The sequence below is a fragment of the Sparus aurata genome, chromosome 22 (genome assembly GCF_900880675.1).
Source record: "Sparus aurata chromosome 22, fSpaAur1.1, whole genome shotgun sequence".
Classification (NCBI taxonomy): Eukaryota; Metazoa; Chordata; class Actinopteri; order Spariformes; family Sparidae; genus Sparus; species Sparus aurata.
The window spans coordinates 20,971,930-20,995,822 of NC_044208.1; the positions used below are offsets into that span (position 1 = coordinate 20,971,930).

Sequence of the window (23,893 nt, forward strand, 5' to 3'; positions counted from 1 at the left end):
AACACATTTCAGCACAGATGTTACATAGCAGCCTTTCATTTTTGGGGGGCTGCACCTTTATTGTTTACGCTTTTAAAGCATCATTATGTAGAAATTGGCATTTTTAGGGTTACGCACCCCCACAGTTTGCACACAGAGTGCAACACCACTGTCATAAATAGAAATCCCCGCTCCGAAACAATTCGTCAGGCACTGACTACAATCACGACTCATTACGTCATACGATGTTTTGTATCTTGAAGTAAACGTGTGTGTAACGCTGTGATCCTACCGTCTCACTGAAGCTATAAAGTGCAGAAACAAGTAATTACAAGACACTTTACCATCCAGCATGACTTTAAAAACTACTGTCTTTTTGTTGGGCTGCACCTTTATTCTATAATTGATCCCCATTAGCTGCCACAAGTGTGGGCCAGTTGTCCTGAGGTCCGACAACCACATGGAATACAAGTTAAAACGGGCCAATATCAACAAGAACAGAATACGCAGGATAATCCAAGCATAGTTTAGACATGAAATAACCAACAGAAAAATGATTAACAAGACACACCTTCTGTAAACTGTGTAATAAAGTGAAAAAATATCTACACCTGCTCGCTGGTTTGTTTGCTCCTTATGGAAAAAAACAGAAAAACAGAGAAGTGGAGCTTTGTCTCCTCCCACAGCGCCGGCATGTGACTGAATCTTCGATCGCGTCATGCTGTGATAACAGCAGAGAGATAACTTAAGTATGGGCCCAGATCTGACCTGCTGAAAGACAGCAAGGTATTTATCTTAGCGAACGTGCCTGAAACTGTTAATCAGCCAAATCTGCTCTGCGATAACGGAGCGACAAACCGTCACGGTCAGGATGCCACGACGATGCGCGATACGTCTCTGATTCCCTGTCTTGTTTTGGGTGTTGTGCATCTGGACCGATTTGGTTACGGCTTGATATAATCTGTGGCTTTCGCTCAAGTTGTTGCAGCGTGAGGTACACAGTGCTGTGAAAACATGACACCAGGTGAAGGAGAGAAACTTTACAAAACAGGTTTATTTCATGTTAAATAACACATACTCTGTTACAACATTACACCAGTGTGTGTCATCAGTATCCGATCGCTTACTGCTGACTGCCATGGATTACAAACCCTTTAACATGCTGCTGTATAAATTATTTAAACCTCCACAACAATCACTCATAAAAACAGGTTTATTTACACGGGTTAACTGTCGTATGTGATAACAAAATTAGTGTCAATTAATTATGACAAATGTACCTACGTATGCTGTACACAATCGTCTGCACACTTTTTTTAAAAATTACTGACGAGGGACAAAACTTTCGTTTCACAGACTTGTCCTGCAGATTCAGTGAGAGCACTTCATTTACACAAACATACAAAAATATTTCTCAGCAGTGAATCATCGACCTCAACATTTTGAATTAAAACAGATTTCATTCAGAATCTCAGCTTTTCTTTTCTTTTTTTATATAAATACTTATTACAACACTGTACATCTAACGCTTCCTAGGAAGACTTCCTGATGGTGTCGCTTTCAAGGCTTTAATGTTAGTGTGCGGGTCTAAAGCCTGGCTTCAGCGACGAAGGACGGTGCAGCCAGGCTTCCATCAGGGCTGTCGGAAGGTCCCTATCGATCAAAACAGGCATGTTAATTCAGCGGTAACGCAGGAGCTGCAGATCCGTTGAGCTTCATCCTAAAAGAGGAAACGTTGACCTGACACAAAGAAATCTAACACGAGCACAACTAGGGCAATTGAAACAGGTTAACAAAAAAAGTTTTTCTCTACACATTCACTATCATACATATATCATACATATTTTTCATTTTGTGGATGATATGTAACACTGGATATGTGGTGCACCTTAAAATGTCCATGTGATACGGAGGTAAAACAAAACGTGAGCTAAAACACTCAAATCTGTGAGCATAAGTGCTCTATTCGTAACTCCGATGTTAAATCTCGAGTGGCTCGGTACTTCAACAGTCATAATCATAGTTTGAGTGAACTTCAGTATGTGGGCACCGAGGCAGTGAGGACGCCTCGGAGAAGGAGTGAACCTCCTCCAGAGAGAAGCGTGTTGGACGGACTTCCTGGACACTCTGATCCCCTGAAGGACTGAGGGAGGAGATTTCATTTGCTTGTTTCTTGAGATATAAATATGTGCTATTTTGTTTCTAAGAATAAACTGTTCAATGGGAGTAAAACATTGAAACATGTTGCCACAGTGTCACGAGAGCTTAGTCATGGACATTTTCAGTATAAAAAAAAAATAAAAATCAAGCAACTTGCTGGACACGCTTAAATTAACGTTTAAAGGCGTTTCTTTAAACATGCCAACTTTAAAAGACATCAGGCAGCTAGCTAGCACACATATTCCACTGAGAAAGGGCAACTCTGCTCCACATAGGAAAATAAATGACAAATGTTTTTTTTAGAACCGTACCAACGAGGAGACAGAAGCCCACCTCCCGTCAGTAACGTTAGCCCCTAAAATTAAGAAAGTCGGTACTCAAGATTAGAGCACAGCTGCCCTCATTCTGGATAAATCGTGACATCACCGCGTATTAAAATCCTGCTGTTTCCTCTAAATATACAAGACACAGCTTCATTCTTTACACACTGTGTTTTAAGGATTTTTTGAGGATTTAATCTCATATTTAGCAGCCAAATAGGATCGTTAAGAGACTCAGCACCTGTAAAATTTGTTTCTAGCTTAAAAACGTGTGATGCACTTTCCAACCATCCACCGCCTTCACACAATGTGACCTTTGACCGGCTCTCTGCAGCTAATTTCTATTCCTGTACTCGGAGCCAGCTGAGAGGTTTCCCTTTCGAGCACGATTTCCGATGACTTTTCTCATTAGCTCTCGACCACTTACGTTTGTTTTCTACCCAGAAACACGGTCAGCACGAGGGACCCCGAAACCGGAGCAGCTAAATTCAATCCGGCCAATATTAACGTCATTATTTACACCTGCGCTTTCACCCGTCAAACTGTCTTCTCGTCTTCCTGCTTGTAGCATACGGATACATTACAAACCAGTATATGAATACATAATACGCTGCGGTTCTAAAATCAAACCGGACAGCGATGTAATAGCCCTGTGGCAGAAACATTTATGGTTATTGTCAAATGCACGTCAGGTGAGAACGTCAGAGAGAAAGGAAGAGGCAGTTTGAACAGTGACAGGTGGAAAAGGGTGTGCAGCAGGTGTAGGTGATGATTGGCAGTGTGTGCTGATTGCTCAGTGCTCCTACCTTTGTGCGTCTGCGTGTCGCGCTAAGATTTGAGCAGATTTGTTTTTGTGGAAGCAGAAAGTTTTTTGTGTTTTTTTGATCAGGCCTGAGAGGGGGGAGTCTGCGCCTTGGAGATTAGCGCCGTGGCTCCGTAGTCCTCACCCAACTTCCGCCTCGCCGCCTAAAACAACAGCTACTGATCACTTCTCATTCAGTGTTCATAGGGGCGTGGGTCTCCAGTGTGGGGTGAGGCTGCTGCGATGCATATAGTTGTGTTTTAAATCCAGCGTGGATTTCTAGGCTGGAAGAAATAGGATTTTTAGAGATTTCATTTCGGAGAGTTAGACGCGATAACTGATATCACAGTGCTGTAAATGGCTTTGAGCATCTAAATTGTGTATTTTAAGTTTTGAATTTGTGCGAGCATATGGCTAGTTTTCTGGAGACGCTACGTTCCAGCGCAGACTTGACGCATCAAACTCAGAAGAATCAGAAGAAGAGAATCATGCCGCCTTCAAACGGAGCTCGTGAGCTTGTGGTGACGACATGGGAGTCTTGTAAGCACACGGTATCCTTAGCAGGTGGTCGCTTCTAGAAGCCACAGAGGCTAACAATTTAGCATGCTATTTTATTTATCTAGCAACATAATACAAGAGATGAGGCCACTGGAAATATCAACATTTTCCTCAGACATGCTTATATAACCATACCATCGACTTAAAATTAACCTCCGTGGCATCTTTCTGAAAATGTTACTGAACATGCTTATGAATTCGGAATTCAACTTGCGCTTTCATCCATGTGAACTCTTCTTGTGAGCACGACAAACACGACCCCATTTGAAGGCAGCTTAAAACCACTTTCACGCCTGTCAGTTAAACATAAAGCTGCTGCCAGGAGCCAGTTAGCTTAGCTTAGCTCCCAGCTAAAATATAGCTTAGCATGTAAACCTGAATTTATATATTTTATCATCAAGTATTTATGCAGATTTAGCAAAACAAGTTATAATGAGTTCATTGGTGCTCTTCGAATGACTCGGGTTAGCCAGTTTCCCCCCCTCCCCCGTTTTTATTCTTACTGCTAAGCTAAGCTTATCATATCTAACGGACAGATGTGAGAATGGTATCGATTGTCTCGTCTAACTCTCCAACGTGAACGTGAATTTGTGAACCAATTTTTTTCTGTTACATGTGAGGCGTCTGACTGTTGCTTTCTTGTTCATTAGCAGCTTCACCACATAGCTTGGAGACCCACCCAGGCATCAATAATCAATCACTTATCCACAGAGACGTCGCCTCCTTGCAGCAGTGTTGCTTTGGTTGCATTTGTGTCATAAGTTTGTTGGTTTTTTTACACCTTCAATTCGGCTCAATGTGTCTTTTTCAGACATTGTTTTCAAGCAACCAACTCAAAGCAACCTGCTAGCAAAGGACGATAAGTTATACAGCAGTGAAATAAAAAAAACTTGTGACAGAAAACAAGACAGCATGCTTTAAGAAATCACAACAATAAAAGACTTCCTGTTGACAACATCCAGACAAATCCAATTAGCTACTGAGATATTTGTGAGTTCATACATTTCTCAACACGCAAGCATGCGCGAGCAGATACATGCAAACGCGCAGCTGCGACAGAGCAGCAGCAGCATCGGGTTAAAGACAATGACACGGAAAACTGGTGCAGACAAGCGGGCCGACTCGAGGCAACAGCAAAAAATAGGCACAATGGGGAGCAGAGCGAGTTATTTCTGGAGCAGCACAAGTCGCACATGGGACTGACTAATGACAAACAAATAACACATGGGCCTTTTTCACAACAGACATTTTGCCTTGTCATTGAAGGAAAACACATGTGTCACAAATAACACTGACAATGGATTTGTTCTGTTCATTAATCTGAGTAAGCCGTGACAGAGCCCTGAAACTGAAGCTTCTAAATGGAAGCCAGCCGATGTGGATGTAATTATTTACGCTTGGGCTTCTTCCTGCTGTGACGTGTCAGATTGTCCTCTGTGAAAAAGGCCACAATTTGCTCCCACTGCTACATTGCATGCCCAGCAATCCAAGCTTAACCTCGTTTATAGGAGTTGTGACACTTACTGCTTCTTCTACCAACTGGTTCGCCTTTTGTCTCCGCAGGTCGGACTTTATCAAACCTGCAGGGAAACAAAGACTGGATGAGATGGTGCCGCCGCTAACTTCTCGAGTCCAACCCACTGCTGTAAATACATTGAAAAGGTGGATTCATTTCGATTAATTTATTTAAAGGAGACATATTATGCTCGTGCTCAGTCTCTGAGACGGACACGGACTCGACAACGAATACATATGCGAAAATACATACAGAGCAAAGTAAGACACAAACTGTAATACAATACACTAAAACACCTCAAAACAAGCAGCACCAGATCATTCATGAAAAACAAAAACAGCTTCAGTTTGAGTTTAAAATGTTCCAGGTCAAGATTCCAGTTTGGGGTCTGCAGCAAACAACTTCCACGTGTTGATCCGCTGAAGGGAAAAATCTGTTTCTCCGAATCTGGATTTACCCCAACCTGTCAAGAACTGGCCTCCATTTTGTGTCTCGGTTCGAGACTTAACAGAGTGAATCTCTGCAGCTGCAAGGTCTATTTGAATAATCAAGGTATCATAATGAAGGGAACACTGGGTCCGGGTTAAGAAGGCGGCACACAGCATTTTAAGATTATTTTTTTATTTATTTATTTTTTATTTTACAATTTTAGAATTAAATGCTTAAGAAATGACGCAGGTGCAAACCATCTGAACATTACCTCTGCCAACGTGTATGCTCATAAAGGGAATCGCAACAGAATCAGAGAGGTTTCTCAGGTACCAAATAAAATATTAAAGTTATATGTTACCAATTCCAGCTGAACCCAGAGATTGAGAAATAAGAGCGTGGGCGACTGACATGATGTAATAAAGGTGTCTGTTGTAATGGAAATTCTCCTTTTGTGAGGTAGAGAGTTGCTAATTCTCCGAAGATGTTTTAGGCTGGGCGTGATGAATCAGAACTCTTTAATAAATGCAGCATGGAGGGAAGGTCCAGAACGTTCTCCTCCAAATGTTACTGACATATACACAACAGAGTGGGGGTTCACATACTTTTACGACACTTGGCAATTACTCCCCCTTTCTCCTTTCCTCCTCTCACACCCTGAATTGTTCTTTACAGCACATTGCTTACTGAACGGAAAACTGTCATTTCTCACACTGTCCAGTAGATGGCTCCTGTGCACAGACACATCACGGCCACAGCTGCGGCTCTTTTTGAGTATAATGCGCCTTTTAAAGTATTTGCCAAGACTGTGTGGCAACGAATGCAAATCTTGTGAAAATACAGTAAGTGGAACACGAGTCATCCATCCTCACTGAGCCCCAGCTTGATTTTTACTTAATCATTAAACTCAGTTGCCACCAGAAAACAAATGATAACCTTTGTAACCGAGAGCAGACGCTTCTCACACATGTTTTGACTGCAGCATCACATAGGGACTCTGCGGTATGTGACGCACCAGTAGAAGCGGGAGTCTCTCTTGTGTTTTTTTCTCTCACAAGAGCTGTTCATTTTCCTTTACTAAAATGGGCGCGATGCCCACGATAAGAAGTCCACTCATACGTCTAAACGCTGAGTGAGTTACAGGAGACGGTGAGTCAGTCTGGTGACCTTTATGAGCAGAAAAAAGTCTCATTAGACAGTCTCGCAGTGTTTTCCTAGCATGCAACAAAGTTTAGCGCTCGAGTGGCTCAAGCATTTCCAAAAAGTTATACATTGCTCATGAGCCCTCCAATGGGCCATGCAAATGGACCTAAAGTGGCTTGAAGTTTCACATTTAACGCCGGAGAGCAGACCGCTCCTGTGCACAGCGCTCGGCCGTGTGTCCATTACCTGCCGCAAAAATTTTCCATTACTCAGTCGATGGACAACAAAATGTTTACCCCCTCCTCCCCGGCTTGTTTGTCAGAGAAACTTTTACAGAGTGAGGAGGACAGAATGTTTGCGGTTGCACACTGTCTTTCCACAAACTTCACACAGCCTTCTGTTTCTATTCAACAGTTTTAAAAGGAACAATTTAAGGAAATGAGAAAAAAAGGGTTTTCTAAGAACTCTGAACCCTCAGCTGCTTCCCAGGATCAAATGGCTTCCTGTGAAGGAGGCGGCTGAATTCTTTGATAAGCACACGCGACGACAAAAACACATTTGTCATTGTGTCAGAAATCATAACAATCAAACCTGAAAAAAACAGTCCTTCGAGGTTACAAGCCAACCGCCGTCTCCATTCTTGGAATCCGACATTTTTCCCACAGGAACGTTGAATGAACTCATAACAGAAACTGTGACAAGCGAGATTCTTGTGTATTGCCGTGCGTGACATAAAACGAGCAGCTCGATATGACTCCACGCTGCTCGTGTTTCGGGTCCTACCTGTCATTACTGTGCCGATTAGAAGAAAGACACACAGGAAGATGTTTCCTGCCAGCGTGCCGAATCTGTCAATGATCTTCCCCTGGCAGATGGTGAATATAATGCCAAACACCTGCGAATGCAGCACATGCAGGAGTGTTAGGAATGAAGCTGGTGGGTTTGCAACCACGAGCACAACAGCCTCGACAACAACAGCAACACAAAATGCAAAACAACTGTGCTTCTCCTCACTTCCATCACTCGGCAGCTGAGGCCTGTAAGAAGCAGGGTTGCAGCCACTGGAGGTTCTCATAGCGTGTACATTTAATTAACAATGGTATTGAAATCTACCATATAAGTGTTCTTAAAAAAATATATATATATTTCAGGTTAATAAAGTTTCATGTCTGTCAGGAGATGATATTTTAGGATATTCATATGATGCATCTGTTCAACCAGACAAACCCTCTGTTGTTATTATTTTATGAGTTATTGTAGCTGATGATAACAATAATATTTATGTGATAATGTAAGACTTTGACTGTTTTCGAGATGGTGATCGTACTGTGGAAATCCCACACCATTGCATCCCTAATCATAATACGTTTCCCGCAGCCAGAAAATGCTGCATTCAAGGGAATCGGGCAGAGCCACAAACTGCAGCCGGCTCTCCAAGGATCTGTTTGTACTCAACGCTTACTGTAGACAAAGATTGTGAATAGTAGTGACACCATGTTGCTGAAATTCAAAATGTCTTGCAGGGTTTCTCTCTTGCAAGTATTGTGTTTGTCTTGACTCATGCTTGAAGTTTGCATGCAAATTGGGTGAAACACGTTCTAAGCTTAAAACGAACAAACTACGTCTCTGCCTTTCTGCTGCATTTTGCCACATTTCACTGATTCTCCAGACCATTACTGTTTGAGCTCTGTATTGTTTTACGACACGTGCACCTGCATCGCTAGTGAGTAAAAGAAGGTGAATGACCCATTCTCAATATTTGTTCTCATCCTACTTTCTTTCCTGACATGCTGGGCTTTTCTACACGATTATGTAGTCAGTGAATCGACAGGCCACCGAGGATCTCTCCACACGTACGTGGCTGTGTCTTAAAACAAAGCTTTTCGTATGCGTTTTGGCCTTTTGTACGCGTTTTGGCCGTTTGTACACACGTAAAAGGCGCTTCTGGTCACTGATAACACAGTTTTTTGGAAAACCCTGACCAGAGTGGACATATTCAGAAACACTCCTTTATAGTGATTATATCAGAGATTTTGGGAAATGATGATGAAGACACAATGTTTATCAGTGTTTGCAGAATCGTTGACAAAGTAAGCTCGGAGTATTTCTTACGATATTGCAGTATTCAAAAGATTCTGTTTAAGCGGCTAATGCAGGTGTATTTTTGGACCTCACTGCTTCCCAGAGATCCAGTGTCGCCTGTGTGACATCAGCCAGTTGGGCGTTAACAGTAACGTTAAGCGTTGACTGTCAATGCTGGCAGAGACCAGGTCAAACGAAACTGTTAAGTCTTGCGCAAACCACCTGCTCTTTCTGGCCGACCAACCACTGCCGGGTGATCACGTCTCTAACTGCGCTTGTGATATTTCCCGGGAAAGTCGCCCCCGACCCCCAGTGTACATCTTTGGTATTACAGCAAATGCAAGGGCTTTGATCAGTGGGCAGTGGACTCAGTCTTCATTGTGTTACCTCATTTGGCGATAGATAGCCGATGTCATATTGTTTGACATCGTATTCAGAAAGACACGCACGGACACTGAAAATGAAAAGATGGAAAACAGAGATAAAAAAACGGCTGCTTACAAAGCTTTGCTGACAAATTACCCGAGAAGATAAGAGCAGAGAGAGAGCAAGCGGAGAGTGGTTACGTTTTTTTTTCTCAGCCTCGTTCGTTGTATTTTCTGCAGCTTAGCAACCGACCACAATAGGCAATCTGCTTTCTGCTTACAACAGCACGCGCACGCCCGTCGTACGTGAAAGGCCACTTGCTGTGCTTTTTCAGGTGTGTCGTTTTCCAAAATTACCCGTCTAAGTGTAGACTAGGCATGAGATGTACCTGTGCTGAACAGTTGAGGAGTCCTGATGAGGTTCCCTCTGACTCAGGGTAGGTCAGCTCGACCGCAAACTCAAAGCCCAGCGGCAGGTAGCCCGTCATGAAGAATCTTGGGGCGCACGCACACACACACACACACACACACACACACACACACACACACACACACACACACACACACACACACACACACACACACACACACACACACAGGAAGAAAAAACATGAACATTAATAACTTAACCACAAGCTTCCTGGTACCTATTTGATATAAAACAAACGGTCATGTCTGTGGCTAAATGACCTTGGTGATATACAGGAACAGCCAGTTTCAAAACCACGTCGTCCTTCCACTGAAGTGACGACAAGTGAAACTCTGTTACGATGCTCCTGCATGGCAACAGCAGCGAAACACCTGAGTCAGAACTGAACGCATTTCCAGACACATTCGCTCCTCTGCCTATAAACACGCTTTGATAAGAGCAGAGAGCAGTTATCTCCTTTTTTCTTTGTTACACACGACATATTCAAAATCCAACAGGAGTCTGTTTAGGGATTTGCTACTGATACATAAAGAAATAGAAATCTTTCTAAGAACCTTGTACAAGGCGGAGAAAACGTGATCAGTTGGATACCAGAAATTGTGGAGCGGAATGTGGAGCTGTGTGCCATTAAAATATTAAGCTTTCTGTGTGCTGTTTCACAACTGAGCATGAGTCACATGTCGAACGAGCCGTGTCCACTGTCTGGCATGCTCGTGTGCATGAATGGCATACTATGTAGGTGTGCCTTCACAGGACAGGCGAACACAATCTGGAGGACCGATCTGTGCCCCCGAAGAGGTGTAATGATTTCACACCAGCCACATAAAGGTTAAAACTGGATGTACAAGTACTTCTGAATCGGGCTTAAAGGAAAGAAAAACGCATGTGAAGCCTTCGGGGTCATTGTAGAAGTTAACCCATTTACTGAGTTCAAATATGTGCAAAGGCAAATCTGTACCTTAGGTCTGACTGCAGGGGCGTATGTGCGAAATGCTTCACAAGCATGGCTGCAAATGTCAATAGAATGTTCTCACAGAAATGTGGCCACTGTATAAGAAATGGTTAAAGCTTAAAATGTGACATTACAGATGGAATGAGAGTATTTTCGGCGACTCTGCACTAAATTGAGCCCTATAAACTATTTTTTTTCCCTCCGTTTTCTGTTCCTTGGGTGAACAAATCAACTGTAGTTCGAATCAAGTATCAGACACATCAGCAAAAACACTAAAAATAACTAAATCCTTACATCTATCCCGCCAAAAAAAACAAAACAAAAAAAACAAAACAATGAATGAATGACAAGATTACCCGAGAGCTCCAGCGGTGATGAAGACCACCCAGAGGTGCCCAAGGCTGAGTGTAGCAGCGTAGACTATCATCCCCACCAGAGACATGAAGTAGACCGCCAGTGTCGTCTGCCTGGAACGACACGAGAGAAATACAAGACACCAGAATCGTCATCAACGAGAGAAATTCAGAGCGTCGCTGCATTTTTCAAGTCATGTGGATGAAGATCCTCAGCGTTTTTAAAATGGAGCTCGGCAGGTGTTTTCTGAGGAAGGAGATGCATTTGACATGTTTGTGAGACCTCAAGCGTTCACAAAAGGAGCAACACTGAATGCAAATATAAACAGTGCTTCAACGAAACTGCACAGGGTATCTTTTTAATTCACTACATAATAGCCAATGTTTGGAGAGAGCACGTGAGACGGCCACAAAAAACATAATTTCCTTCTTCTCACAGCAAATGAAAGCCAATTAAAACTGCTTTCTGACATTTTAATTAAACTTTGACGAGTTAAAATAAATCAATGTACTGTAAATTAATAAACTGCATTTTTATATCACGTAAAATCAATGAATCTTATACAGCTCTAATAAAAAATGCAGTATAAGATTCATAATAATGAACTCAAGTTTGTTTTTGTATTTGTATATTGTTCTTATCGTGTTGTTTCCTGTGGAGCCAGCAGTTTATCCTGTAAAAATGGGTTAAACATTAACACAAATACAAAACATAAAAGCTTAACAAGAACTGGAAGAGAAGCATAACAGGAGGTCAGCTTCAGTTGAAAGAGGCTACAAGGTATGTTTGCGAGAAATAATTTTGGTGTAAACATAATAATATTTTAAGCTCATGTATTGTTTGCCAAGTAATTCATTATTTTGTCTCTTCTGGTTAACTCCTCCGGCTGTCAGAAAACAGAATAAATGTAACAGACCATCAATCCAGGATCACTTTTTTCCACCGGAGTGTGGTGAGAGTAATCAACATGTCTGCAGTCGATAACAAAGCCAGGTGGGACTGCATGAATTCCATACAAGCACTCCACCATTTGCAGAACAAGTCTGTGAGGGTGACATCCCCCCCACCCCCTGCGTAGGGGTGGCCACCGCTCTGACTACACAGCCAGAGGAACCCACGAGGAAGGGACAAGAGGTCAGTGCTTGAGCCCCATGTTGCACCTGGACAAACAGACACAGAGCCTCCAACAGGCGACACATAGGCACAAAACAAGAGCTGCAGCGAGATGTGGAGCCAAATGACAATAAACAGAACATGAAGAGACTCGTTTTGCTGTCTTATGTTGATGAATGAGTCAAGGTTGTCTCCCCCTCTGACAACTTACTTGTAGGTTTTGGTTTTGTCCAACCAAATGCCGCAGATGAGGGAGCCGACCATCCCCGCAATGACAATGGTGAGGCCAATCCTCCCAGCATTCACCTCTTCCCCCTGAAGGGGGTCAAAGAAGACAGGGCTTAGATTGGTGACCTTATGGCCTTACATACCAAGGAAAGGCAGGGCGGCTTTAGAGAGAGCAGTCATCATTCAAGGCAACGAAGGTTGAGGTGAAGCGAGTTGCTACAACAACGCGCTGTCACATCGATACTTTCTCTGGAAAGCAAGGAAGGGATATTATTTCATAAAATTCTGCACATATCTTAGCAGCAGCCTGTAGTGATACTTCAAAACTTCACACTCCCCCATAGTTTCAGTCTTGTCCTGTATGAAATCGTGTCACTATGTACACTACAACGCCTCCTACAGAAAACAGAACCTCAAGATTGAAAAGAAAACCCATTTAATTAGCAATGAATAAATTCTATGTCCGGGGAAATCTGGATTTTTTAGTCTTAATCTATTACCACAGCTCAGTTCACTGATGTTGATCCTTTAAGGGTATCAAAATGTGCAACATGTAGGAATCATCCACATATCCTGGGGTTTTTTGCAAAAACAGACCTGAAATCGACCTTCAGACGGTCATATCGACATCGTAGCTGCCACACACACACACACACACACACACACACACACACACACACACACGCGCACACACACACACAGGATATGTGCTCCCCCCATTAGACTATAAAAGATAGGATTGTGAAATGTAGATAAAATGCCGCGAGCATGCATCTCTCAGCTGAACGCTATAGTGGGCTATATACTTACCAGACTATCGGATAAGGTGGTAAACAAGATAGGACGGGCGTGGCTAGCTGGTTCGCGTGACAATTCTAGTAAACATCTCTGCAACACAGTACATAGACGTCTAGACATAATAGAATTATTTCACGCATATCACATATTGTACGTGCCAATATGTGAAGCTGATGGGTGTAAATGCTATACGAAATACACGAGCTGAATAGGACTGGGTATCACCAGGTACCTCGCGATACGATACTATCACGATATTTTGCCCACAATAACAATAATATCACGATACAGCGATTCTGCGATAATCGATATATTGCAAGGAATTTCATCCACGATACATCACGATATCTGTGTCACTGAAGAAATTCAGAATTTATTGACTGCACTGAATCCATTTCACAGGAATTACAAAACATTGTCAATCAATTTCACATGAATGACAGCCAAGTAAACAAAGAGTATATTGCACAGTGACTCTTCTTAACACACACACTGACTACAACTATCATTAAATATCTATGTGTGTGGGTTTCAGAGCTACTGAAACCATTTTTTTTAATTTTATTTGGTTGTATACCTATGTTTGAATAAAGATAAAGCTGTCCTCCGAAGAGGGGTGGTGGTGGTGGGCCAAAGAAAAAAAAAATATATATATATTTTTTTTTTAACATTTTTAAATATCGATATTTGGCACCAGTTTATCGATAAGGTACCTCAAGACGAAATATCGCGATATATCGTAGTATGGATATTTTGGCACACCCCTAGAGCTGAACGCAGCCTGTCAAACGCTGAAATATCAAACTATGGGAGTTTTGGGTAAGAGATACTCTTCGAGTTCAATACAGAGGAAAAGAGGAAATACACTAAAGCAAAACACAGTTTTACACTTTATGCACATACATCTGTATGGAGACGCAGCAGGGAGAACTTACAGGGTAATGCTCGATGATCATGCGGTTCAGCAGGGTGCCGACGGCATAGAAACAACCCACGTTCAAGCCTGTGAGTTGAGAAACATTGTCAATCACAAATCACAAACAAGCTGGACAAAAAGTATCTTTCAGGAAACTTCTCGCAATGTCAAGGAGGCACTGAGCCGACCTCCTCGAGCGAATCTTCAAAATATTGCAGCGGGAGCGGTCAGAGGGGTTTTTGGTTTTCACTTGTGTCAATGAACCTCGTCAGTTTCCTAAACAGAGAGATCCCGAAACCAAAGACTTCTATAAAAGGATAGAACATCTGCTCCGAGTTGTTTTTACTTGGACAAAGGTTTCAAATAACGTCATAACTCAGACATTAACTACATAGAAAGAGTACATGTCTGCATAACAAAAAACACTCTTAAATCACTCTCAAGATTGTAAACAACACTTTCTGAAGCTGGTTAAGAGAAAAAATCTAGTCAGGAAGGAAGAGAGTGACAACAGTTATGGAATATTTGCAAATAGTAAAGTGTAAATGATCCCGTTCCTTGACTATAACAGGACATTCAGAGCGACAGGTGGCGCTGACGATCACAGGTAAATCTGAGACCCAGTGAACCCTGCGTGCTTATCTGCCAACCCAAAGATCATGTACATAAAGACAGAGGGACAGAGTGACACACACACATACTAATAATAGTCGCACAAATTGAGTCACATGAAGGGACACGGTGAGGTCGAGCAAGGTGCAAGTGTTTCCCTAAACTGCTCACAGCTGTTTGACATTGTTGCTGTGACATTAGAAAAATTTGCCCAACTGCAAAGATCTCAATCTCCCCCTGCGGCCTCCATTCCATAATCAGACCCATTTGTTAAACATTGTCAGACCGCAGACAAACTTTGAACTCCAGCAGGAAAAAAAACTGTGAGCTTTTAAATAACTAAAGACTAGTGTGCATTTTTATGAGATTCAACAGCGAGATCGACCTTTAAAGAGATTGTGATGAGGCTTTCTTGGGACAATCTTCAACAATTGATGATAATATAACAGATATTATCCAGGAGGATCACTGACTGGTAATGTGTTGGAAAATATCTGAATATGATAAAGAGTTGTACTGTCAAAGTAATGATTAAAACTTAAAAAATCAACTAAGGTCACTTTCCCCACTTTTTCAAGCTGCCTTTACATTTTTACATCACCATCCTATTTAAAAACTGATGAAGGACCTTGGTCAGTCTAATTCATAAGTACTTTGGAAAATTCTGTTGACCGACCGTAAGTGATGATGAGGAGGATGAAGGCCCTGTTGCGGAGCAGCCTGAGGATGGAGGCTGTGTAGGAGTACTGCTCTGGTGGGATGCTACGAGCCGTGGCCTGGGCCTGAGTCGGGGGAAGTTCAGGACGCTCCTGGAAGACTGACAGACGGAGAGACCACAATCAATACAAACAAACACAAATATCGAACAAACTCCAGGTGAGGAAATGATTGACAGCCATTGTACAGGCGAACAGGGAACATGACCACACTTTTCAAAGTGCTTATAATGTTCAAAAACATACACGCCAAAGTTTTAAAACCAATAACACGTCCATGTCAAATTTACTTTTATACCAAGAAAGAAGTTTTGGCTGTTCCGCAGCCATGGTTACCAGCTGTAACTGTGTTATTTTGGATCACACTACCTCGCTCGGCATGACCGGACCTACTCTGCCTCTGACTGGCTACATCCTGCCTGCTAAGTAATGTGCACGTGCAACTCTCGCCAAAGGTTGAACAGAGGCGCGAGTTCTCATGCCGTAGCTAAAACGAAGCGTTCAAGACAAGGTGTGAAAAAGGGTGCTGCAGCAATGCACAATCTGATAAATATAACACGTTTTTTTGAAAATTAAAGTATGTAAAGCTATTTTAATAGGACCCCTAAATTAAAGTATGAACCAGAAAATTAGCACAATATGACTTCTTTAATAACCAGCACTGTCGTGGGCCGCACGCGACGCAATAGAAAACGTATTTGTTCTGCTTGTTCACAAAACCATTTGAATTTGCGACCCTTACAATAAGGATTGCCTAAATGCTGCCTGATTGTCAGCCGTATTATCCTGAGGAGCTTCAGAGATTTCATGCCGAATGGGGCACACACAGTCGGACAGGTCCACACATGCACAGTATGCTGTACACACAAAACATGATGTACAGTAGATAACCTGCTCACGGGGGCAGTCAGCTGGTCTTTAACCCAGAGTTGGAAGACCTGTTCAGGTTGGTCTTCCTCCTAGGTGAGAGCATGAGCCCTCAGGCCTCATGGGGAAAGGCAGATGTTTTTTCTTTGTGGCTCTTGGAGCTGAGCCAACAGATCTGACCTGAGGGTTTGTGTCCAGTAACAAGTCGTCACTGGTCCTCTGATACCAACCTGTTCTTTGTTTTCCGGCTCCTCAGAAAACACAGGCTGAGAAGGGACTGAAGTTAAAATGATCTCAGCTGCATTTTACATTTTACAAAATGAAACAAAGTGCGCTGAGACGGACAACTTGTAAAACTGTGCCCGCATGCTAATTTTACTTGAACACCTTCAGGGATTCCCCTCATTCAGTCAACCACATCCACTCATGTCGGGTCTTAATGCGGACTTTCTCTGTGGTGAACTCTGGCTGACAATTTGTTTAGAAGGGAAGCGGCAGCCAAACTTCTTCTCTCACCTCCCTTTGCACACAGTTTATGCAAATCCCTGGATCCTGGGACTTTGTCTGCCCTGCTGACTCACAGGCCTGTTGCAGGGCTACAGATGGCCCGGCCAGCAGGAGAACCCTCACACATGGCGTCTTGCATGTATGTGTGAGGGTGTGCTATATGTGTGATTATATGTGTCATATCATGGAACCGCTGCTGCCAACTGCCGTGAATCAACCCGCTGGAGTAACCAAGAGCAGCATAAGTCACGTCCCTCGCCCAGTACCTTCCATCACATGGCCGAAAGCAGAGAAGAGTCTGGAAGTAATAAGTCTCCGGATGTGGGTAAAATTCAGAATCTAGTTTAAATCTAGTTAATTTATCTTTCAAGTGCACTAGTGCCTTAAATAAATCATTGATTTCCAACATGAGGGACGGTTCTCCCAGAAGAGGATTAATAAAAAATGTCAAAAGATTATTTTCAAGGATGAAATCAGAAAAAGCTTCAATACAGCTGACTTGTGTTCTCTAATCAAATGTTCAACGTCAGATTCCAAAATGCTAATACTGTCCCACTGGTCATGTGAGCAGAGAATGAGCTGAACTCTGCATTTCAAGGTGCTTCATTTACAATAGGGAGACTATGGTCCAAATACTATCGGCACTGACAGACAGTCGGTCTGAATGTTACACTTGGTGCTACTATGGAATGCCTTCACAAGCATCCTTTTGTGTCCCTGAATGCACAACGCTTACGAGCGCCCTCGCCCTCCCCCTGCCCTGACAGGACAACAGCTTTTTCATCCAACTTGTTCCTCCTCTCTGACGACTACTCAGCCCCATATTCTCTACAGAGGAGTACCACATACCTAGATAATTGTTACTGTATGCTGACTAACCACTCCCGTAACTAACCCTTCCCTCGGAACGACGCGGCATATGATTCCAGTTTCTCCACAATGAAAATAAACAATTGAAAATGGACAAAATTGCTAAATTTAAGTTGCTAATTAAACATAATTTTCAGATTATATATAAGGGAACAGCAGGAAAGAGACAAAGAGGGCCAAAATGTGCGTGTAGCTGAAATAAATCAGAATGCAGCCAAGCATTTTTTCCTGACAACTCACATCCTGCGAAACTAGTCAAGTCACGCAACTTCCTTCTGTGGGGAAATCTTTAGTCCTTGTGTGATCACAGTCCTTACATTTCTAAATCACCTTTACTCATACTTAACAAAGTAGCACACTGAAGCACATCTGTGCCCATTTCACGTGACATTTTCTCCCCAGCTAACTTGCACCACAACAGTATCTTTTTTGTCAGCGTCCCCCTCCAGGGAGGGTTTTGTGTTGGTCAAAACCTGCAGGTCAGCACTTTTCCCGTCCACTGAATGGTGACTTCTTGTCAGAGTTGAAAGCTGCTGTACAGTAAAACCGTCCTCAGGTAGATCATCTGAATAAAAACATTCCCACCGGCCTGAGGGTAAAAGGTCGAGATAATTCACATCAAGGAGTCAATGTTTGAGGGAGAGTAGAAAATTATGGTAAGTAGAGGAGTTTAGAGACGGAGGTGATGACACATTCAGTGCTTCATTTACCACCACACCTCTTTATCCATTCACAAAAAAATCTGGGGTTACGCGGTTCAGCAGAATCAGTTTTAATCAGTTCTAGTTCATCTACATTTTATGTAAATTTAAAAAACTGTCGAAAGTGCAAAATAAAAAACACATTCATAGTGTCTACCCATGCAGAGAGTTTCGGTTTTATCTGCAGAAGATGACAACACTCCCGCCACTTGAACACAAAGAAAGACATCACTCTGTTACTCCCAAAACAAGGTCCTGGGGTACCTTGACTAATCCATTTGAGATTGTATTTACGTAACTTTAACTATTTCCACTGGACATCATCACTGCTACCAGACAAATCTTACCAAAGACGACGAGGATGAAGAGTAAGGTGGCCACGCCCGCTGTGATGTAGAACATGACTTGGATGTGGTGAGCCAGCTCGTCCATGTCCTCCACGTTAGGCACCAGGATAGGAGGCACAAGGAACCCGATGGCAATCCCCAGCTACAAGACAATGAACACATGGAGAACAGAATTAAAGAACATGCAAGTTTCACCTGAAACTTGCATGTGCAGGACAATGAAACATACCACGAGACAACCATGTAAGACTCTTATTACCAATTCCGGTTGCCTTATTAAGCTGTTTTAACAGCATCCATTACAGCAGAATTGGGAAAGAGTGCTTCATGTTCAGACAGCTGGACAGACAAAGTGTGACAAGGACGTCTCAGCAAACAGTTAACACAATTTCCTCAGGACTCTCGCACCAGGACACTAGAAGTCTTATGCAATTCTGGCATCCAGTGCAGCCCTGCATAATCTACAAACAGCTGTCAGACAGCCTCGCTAAATGGACCCTGCGGCAGGAGAAGATATTTAAAAAGGGCTGTTAATTAGGTATTCAGACGAACCTGGTTTCCCAGAACTCCTATGGAACAAGCTGTGGAAACTTCTTTCTCCCCAAACCACACTGAGGCGAGGTAAGAAGGAATGCCGAGGACAAACACTGTGGCCACCGAGCACACAAACTGGCCAAAAAAGGTGATTGGGAACATATTGGGATCGGCGCTTCCAATTTTTATCCAAGCACCAATGCAGTTGAAGGCCGCGCCAACGAGGACAACATCCCGGATCCCCCTGTTGTCCAGGAGCCACAGGACGGGCAGAATGAGCGGGACGTACGTGAGCAGGTAGATCATGGACAGCCAGTCGATGGCCAGAGAGTCGATGTCGTAGAAGCGCATGAATATGTTGCTAATGATACCATACTGAAGCCACATGAAGGAGTTGCTGGCTGAGACGGCGCTGAAAAGGAACAGCATGATCCAGCGACGGTGGTAGAGTTTGGTCTTGGCATTGGGGACCAGCTCTGAACGGTCACTTTGTGAAGGGTCAGTATCTAACCGCGAGCCAATGGAGATGGCTCTGCCCAAAGGTCCTGGACTCCACTGAGGCGAAGCGAGGCTCGGAGCGAGGTTTTGTGCAGCCTTGGACCACGGCCACCCTTCACCACCGGGCTCAGAATTTTCATGGTTGCCCTTCAGCTTTTTGTTTTGTGGCATTTTTCTTTAAAACTCTCCTGAAGCGAGGCCCCTGGAACGTGGGAGGTGAGAGGTCTTGAAATCTCAGAGCCTGTGTCCTTAAACAGCTTTCTGTCCTCAGTGCAAACTGCCCGTTGCGGAGAGGTGCGTTTTCTCAGAGAAGCCGGAGAGCGAGCGCAGCTGGAGATACTGGAGCCCATTGACAACTCGCTGCACGTATCTCCAGTCCTGTCATGTGATGTTAATATAAGCCATCTTCCAATCCTGCCCAAACCACTCCCACTATCTCTCAGACCCTGTATTATCTCTGTAGTTAAAGTGTGAGAATCAAAATGCTTCTCTGTTGAAAGTTCATGTGAAGGTTCACTCATTTGAACTTGAGGAGAATTTTTGGGTTTCTGCCAAAGGCTAAACTTTTGAAGTCTTTGTTACTGATCACCGAAGGATACCTGGACTGTTGGGGATAATACCCAGAATACTCTTTACCTCCAATTACATAGATTACTAATTATAGATAGAGAAAAACTCTTTTGTTAATTGAGTAATCTTGATCAGTTTTCAAGGGAACGTGTCAAACAGTTGCTGGTTCCATGGTACGACATGTTTGGATTCACTGCTTTTCTCTGGACTTTATGATAATAAATGAAGCGTCTTTGGGTTTTAGACGGTTGGTTGGACAAAAGAAGCATCGTGATTGATTGACAGTGAAAGGAATCATTTCAAAAATCACCACATTGGTGAGCTGACGTTCTTCTAAGAAGTCCGTCGTCTCTGTACGTTAAAGCGATGCGTGAAGGTGGCTTAACAGCTGACATTTGATATTGTGAAAAATATCGCATATGACTGTAAATATTAGATAATATCTAATATCGTCCTGAGCCAAGTGTGCATGCTGTTAGGAAAATATTACTTTAAAAACTTTTTTAGGGCTATTCATGCCTTTATTTTGTTGAAAGTGATAGGCGAACGCTGACAGGACAGCAGGGAGAGAGCTGGGATGACATGCAGCAGAGGGCCCAGGTTGGACTTGCACCCTGGCTGCCGCAGAAAGGAATCGGCCTAAGAACATAAAATAGGGCCGTGCCGGAAATTAACTGCTGTTCAAACCACTTAAGACCCTGTAAATAAGAGGAAATAAAGCAATACAGGCTGGAATGTGACGTGTTGGAAGAATGTCATGCTCAGATTTATATTGCTTCTTGTGGGCCATTAAAGGGTGTGATATGACGGCAGATTGCGTGCAATAAAATAAACCCTGACAACCAAATTGAGCCATCACGATCAGAGATAAGGGACATCCGTTGCAGTCGATTATCAAATGTTTGTTCCTACTTACTCGGATCCACAAGCCCAGCTCGTGCTCTGGATTACTCAAGCGAACATTCTCGGGCGCTGAGTGATGACTTTTTCCCTGACATTTACTGGGAGTCGTTGTACTGTACCTTGACTCAAGTGTTGTTTGTTCCCGAAAATGAAAGTGTTAAATCTGATGAGTCTAAACAAACAGTGGCTGCCAGGCTGATCTCTGCACTCCTGTTCGAGAGGTTTTTTTTTTTTTTTTAAAAGCAGCAGCATCGCACTCGCAGCTGCTGTCGTGTGTGGATGCATTTTCTTAAGAGTAAAAAAAGAGCATTGTGTGTGTGAAGGACTGGGTGTGACGTTTGTGTGAAGTGACCATCACAAGTCACAGCCATTCATTTCTGTTTCTGATGAAATGCTCACTTGATGTATGTCTGATCACTGCAGTGCTCTCATCTCTGGTCTAACCAAGAAATCTTTGAATGAAATGTAGTGAGAGGAACACAATGTGCCTCTGAATACGGTTTGCGCGCTACTGGTTTGCTTTTGGACTGAATTCTGGACACACAATGCACCAGTACCTGAAGACGTGTCAGACACGCTCCCTCTTCTAAAATGCTGCGATTTTCTCGTTTAGGTTTTCCCCGGACTAGGACCAACATCTGTGGCACAGATCCGAGGACCCGAGGGCTCCTAAACCTCATCAGAGGGCACAGACATCTTTGCTCATTCTTCTCCGGACAGACTCATCTGTAATCAATTCTTAAATTGTCCATGTGCTGCCTTTTAACTCTCACTGTATCATCAGTGATTTACACACAATTTGACAGTTTATTCGTGTTTTGTTGTTGTTTCTTTTTGATGAATGACAAGTCAGTGTCTAGAGACTTGGTTCTTTGCTGGTTTCAGATGCATCTGACATGATCATGAACTGTTTTGTCTTCATCACGATTTGCAATGAGCTACAATAACTTTAAGAGAGGTTACATACAGATTTAGTTAAATAGAGCTTGTTGATGCGATTTGGAAATGTATGTCTCGCATGCTTTCATTCATCCTCAGCAGGCACTGTTGAGGCTTGAGGGTGCAGTTGTGGTTTGAAGGCTCTGTGGTTGCTAGAAGGTGCGTAATTACGCACACGTGCCCAAAAGACGTGGGGAGGACCAAGCGATCGATGGTTAGTCACGTAACTAACCGTTTCAATCGGTGATCAAGTAGCTGCAGGGCTGACAGGATTGGCCCAATTACTGACTATGGGGCAATCCGTGCCTCAAGACATACCTGATTCCCGAAGACGCCGATGGAGCAGGCGGTGGACACCTCCTCCGAGCCGAACCACACCGACGCGATCCTCGACGGCATCCCGAGGATGAACACCTGCGCGAGCGAGCAGGAGAACTGCCCCAGGAAGGTGACGCCGAACAGGTCGGGTCTGGCGCTGGCCACCTTGATCCACGTCCCGGCACAGTTGAGCGCGGTGGCCACCAGCGCGATGACCCGGAGCCCCTTCTTCTCCAGCAGCCAGGCCACCGGGAAGATGAAGGGGATGTACGTCAGCATGTAGATCATGGACATCCAGTCTATGGTGAAGGCGTCCACGCTGTAGAACTTCATGAAGATGTTGCTGATGATGCCGTACTGTATCCATTGGTACGAGTTGCAGAGCGAGTAGGAGCTGAAGAGGAGGACGAACAGCCAGCGCCGCTTGTACAGGCGGGTCGGCGGCGGCGCGTCATCACCGTCCAGCTGGCTCTGCTCGGCGGCTCGCTGCTCCGCGTCTCCCGCCTCCAGTTTCGCATGGCTGTCACTGTCACCCGCCGTCAGCACCCTGGTTGGATCCACGTTTGCGTTCGTGTCCTCTAGCGCTCGTTTCTCGCTCATGTTAACCTCCCGAGTACACACATAAGAGTTCACTCAGCTACCGTGCGAACTGAACTGAAAGCGGGCTGAAGGAGCCTACGACGTCATGTTTCCAGCGGGAACAAAAAGAAAGCAGAAGTTCGATCTGAGCCTATGTTGTCAAGTCTGGTGATCTGTCAGGCGGCGCTCTGTCAAAAATCCCGGTTCGAGCGCGTCCGTACACTCATTTCCTCCCCCTGAAGTTAGTTCAGGAGCCGAACTTTCGCCCGACGCTTACATAAGTTACAGACAAATTCATGAATGAATATGAGCCTTTCTTTCTGAACGAGCTGTCCCCGAGTGTTTACACGTGTAGGAGCGCCTGCTGTGACCCTCCAGCCCGGACCGGAAAAAAAAAAAAAGACCGCTTCGGGGATCTTGAATCGCGTCGGTCAGGAGAACTGAGGGCACAAGGGCGGAGTTTCACTCACGGCTCTTTTGTGTTATCTTTACCAGCCTGTACCGCGAAGATATCTCACAGTGCTGGAGTTGGGAAACGTCTTTAAAAAAGTGTCTGCGATGTCCCCTCCTTTAAAAAACAAAGCCAGTAAAAAGTCCTCCTCATGACTTCTTGATTACAAATGGCCTAAAAATAGCGTGTATCAGATGAGCTGTCTGCCCTCAGGCCTGATTCTAATGAGTGTTTGCACGAAGTTTGCATGACTTGACTCGACTTGAACGCCTCAGTTGCGTTCAAGGACGAAAAGTTAATTCATACCCATACACACACACACACACACACACAAGC

The 23,893-nt window shown here is 43.7% G+C and overlaps 1 protein-coding gene across 5 annotated transcripts; it reads right to left on the reverse strand.

The window, feature by feature from the left end:
* Positions 1-1,013: 1,013 nt before the first annotated feature.
* Positions 1,014-23,833, reverse strand: flvcr2b (FLVCR choline and putative heme transporter 2b). 5 transcript variants are annotated; one of them, XM_030405278.1, is made up of 11 exons: positions 22,528-23,833; positions 18,766-18,907; positions 15,434-15,574; positions 14,165-14,232; positions 12,415-12,518; positions 11,093-11,203; positions 9,744-9,849; positions 7,691-7,802; positions 5,344-5,399; positions 3,266-3,425; positions 1,014-1,632 (listed from the first exon to the last, which is right to left on the reverse strand). In XM_030405278.1, the coding sequence occupies exons 1-10, from the start codon at positions 23,125-23,127 to the stop codon at positions 3,345-3,347; spliced, it is 1,521 nt and encodes a 506-aa protein (XP_030261138.1). In that variant the 5' UTR covers positions 23,128-23,833; the 3' UTR covers positions 1,014-1,632; positions 3,266-3,344. The 5 variants fall into 5 exon arrangements, with proteins under 5 accessions (XP_030261138.1, XP_030261136.1, XP_030261137.1 ...); XM_030405276.1 differs by lacking the exon at positions 22,528-23,833 and adding an exon at positions 19,318-20,162; XM_030405277.1 differs by lacking the exons at positions 3,266-3,425; positions 22,528-23,833 and adding an exon at positions 19,318-20,164.
* Positions 23,834-23,893: the final 60 nt, after the last annotated feature.

Excerpts from the sequence above, each read along its gene's own strand:
- flvcr2b (XM_030405276.1), bottom strand. The coding sequence starts at position 19,968 with ATGCCACAAAACAAAAAGCTGAAGGGCAACCATGAAAATTCTGAGCCC. Across the intron at positions 15,575-18,765 it reads CTTCATCCTCGTCGTCTTTG|TCTTCCAGGAGCGTCCTGAA; the intron begins GTAAGATTTGTC and ends TCCGTCTGTCAG. Across the intron at positions 11,204-12,414 it reads GACAAAACCAAAACCTACAA|GCAGACGACACTGGCGGTCT; the intron begins GTAAGTTGTCAG and ends GTGTCGTTCCAG.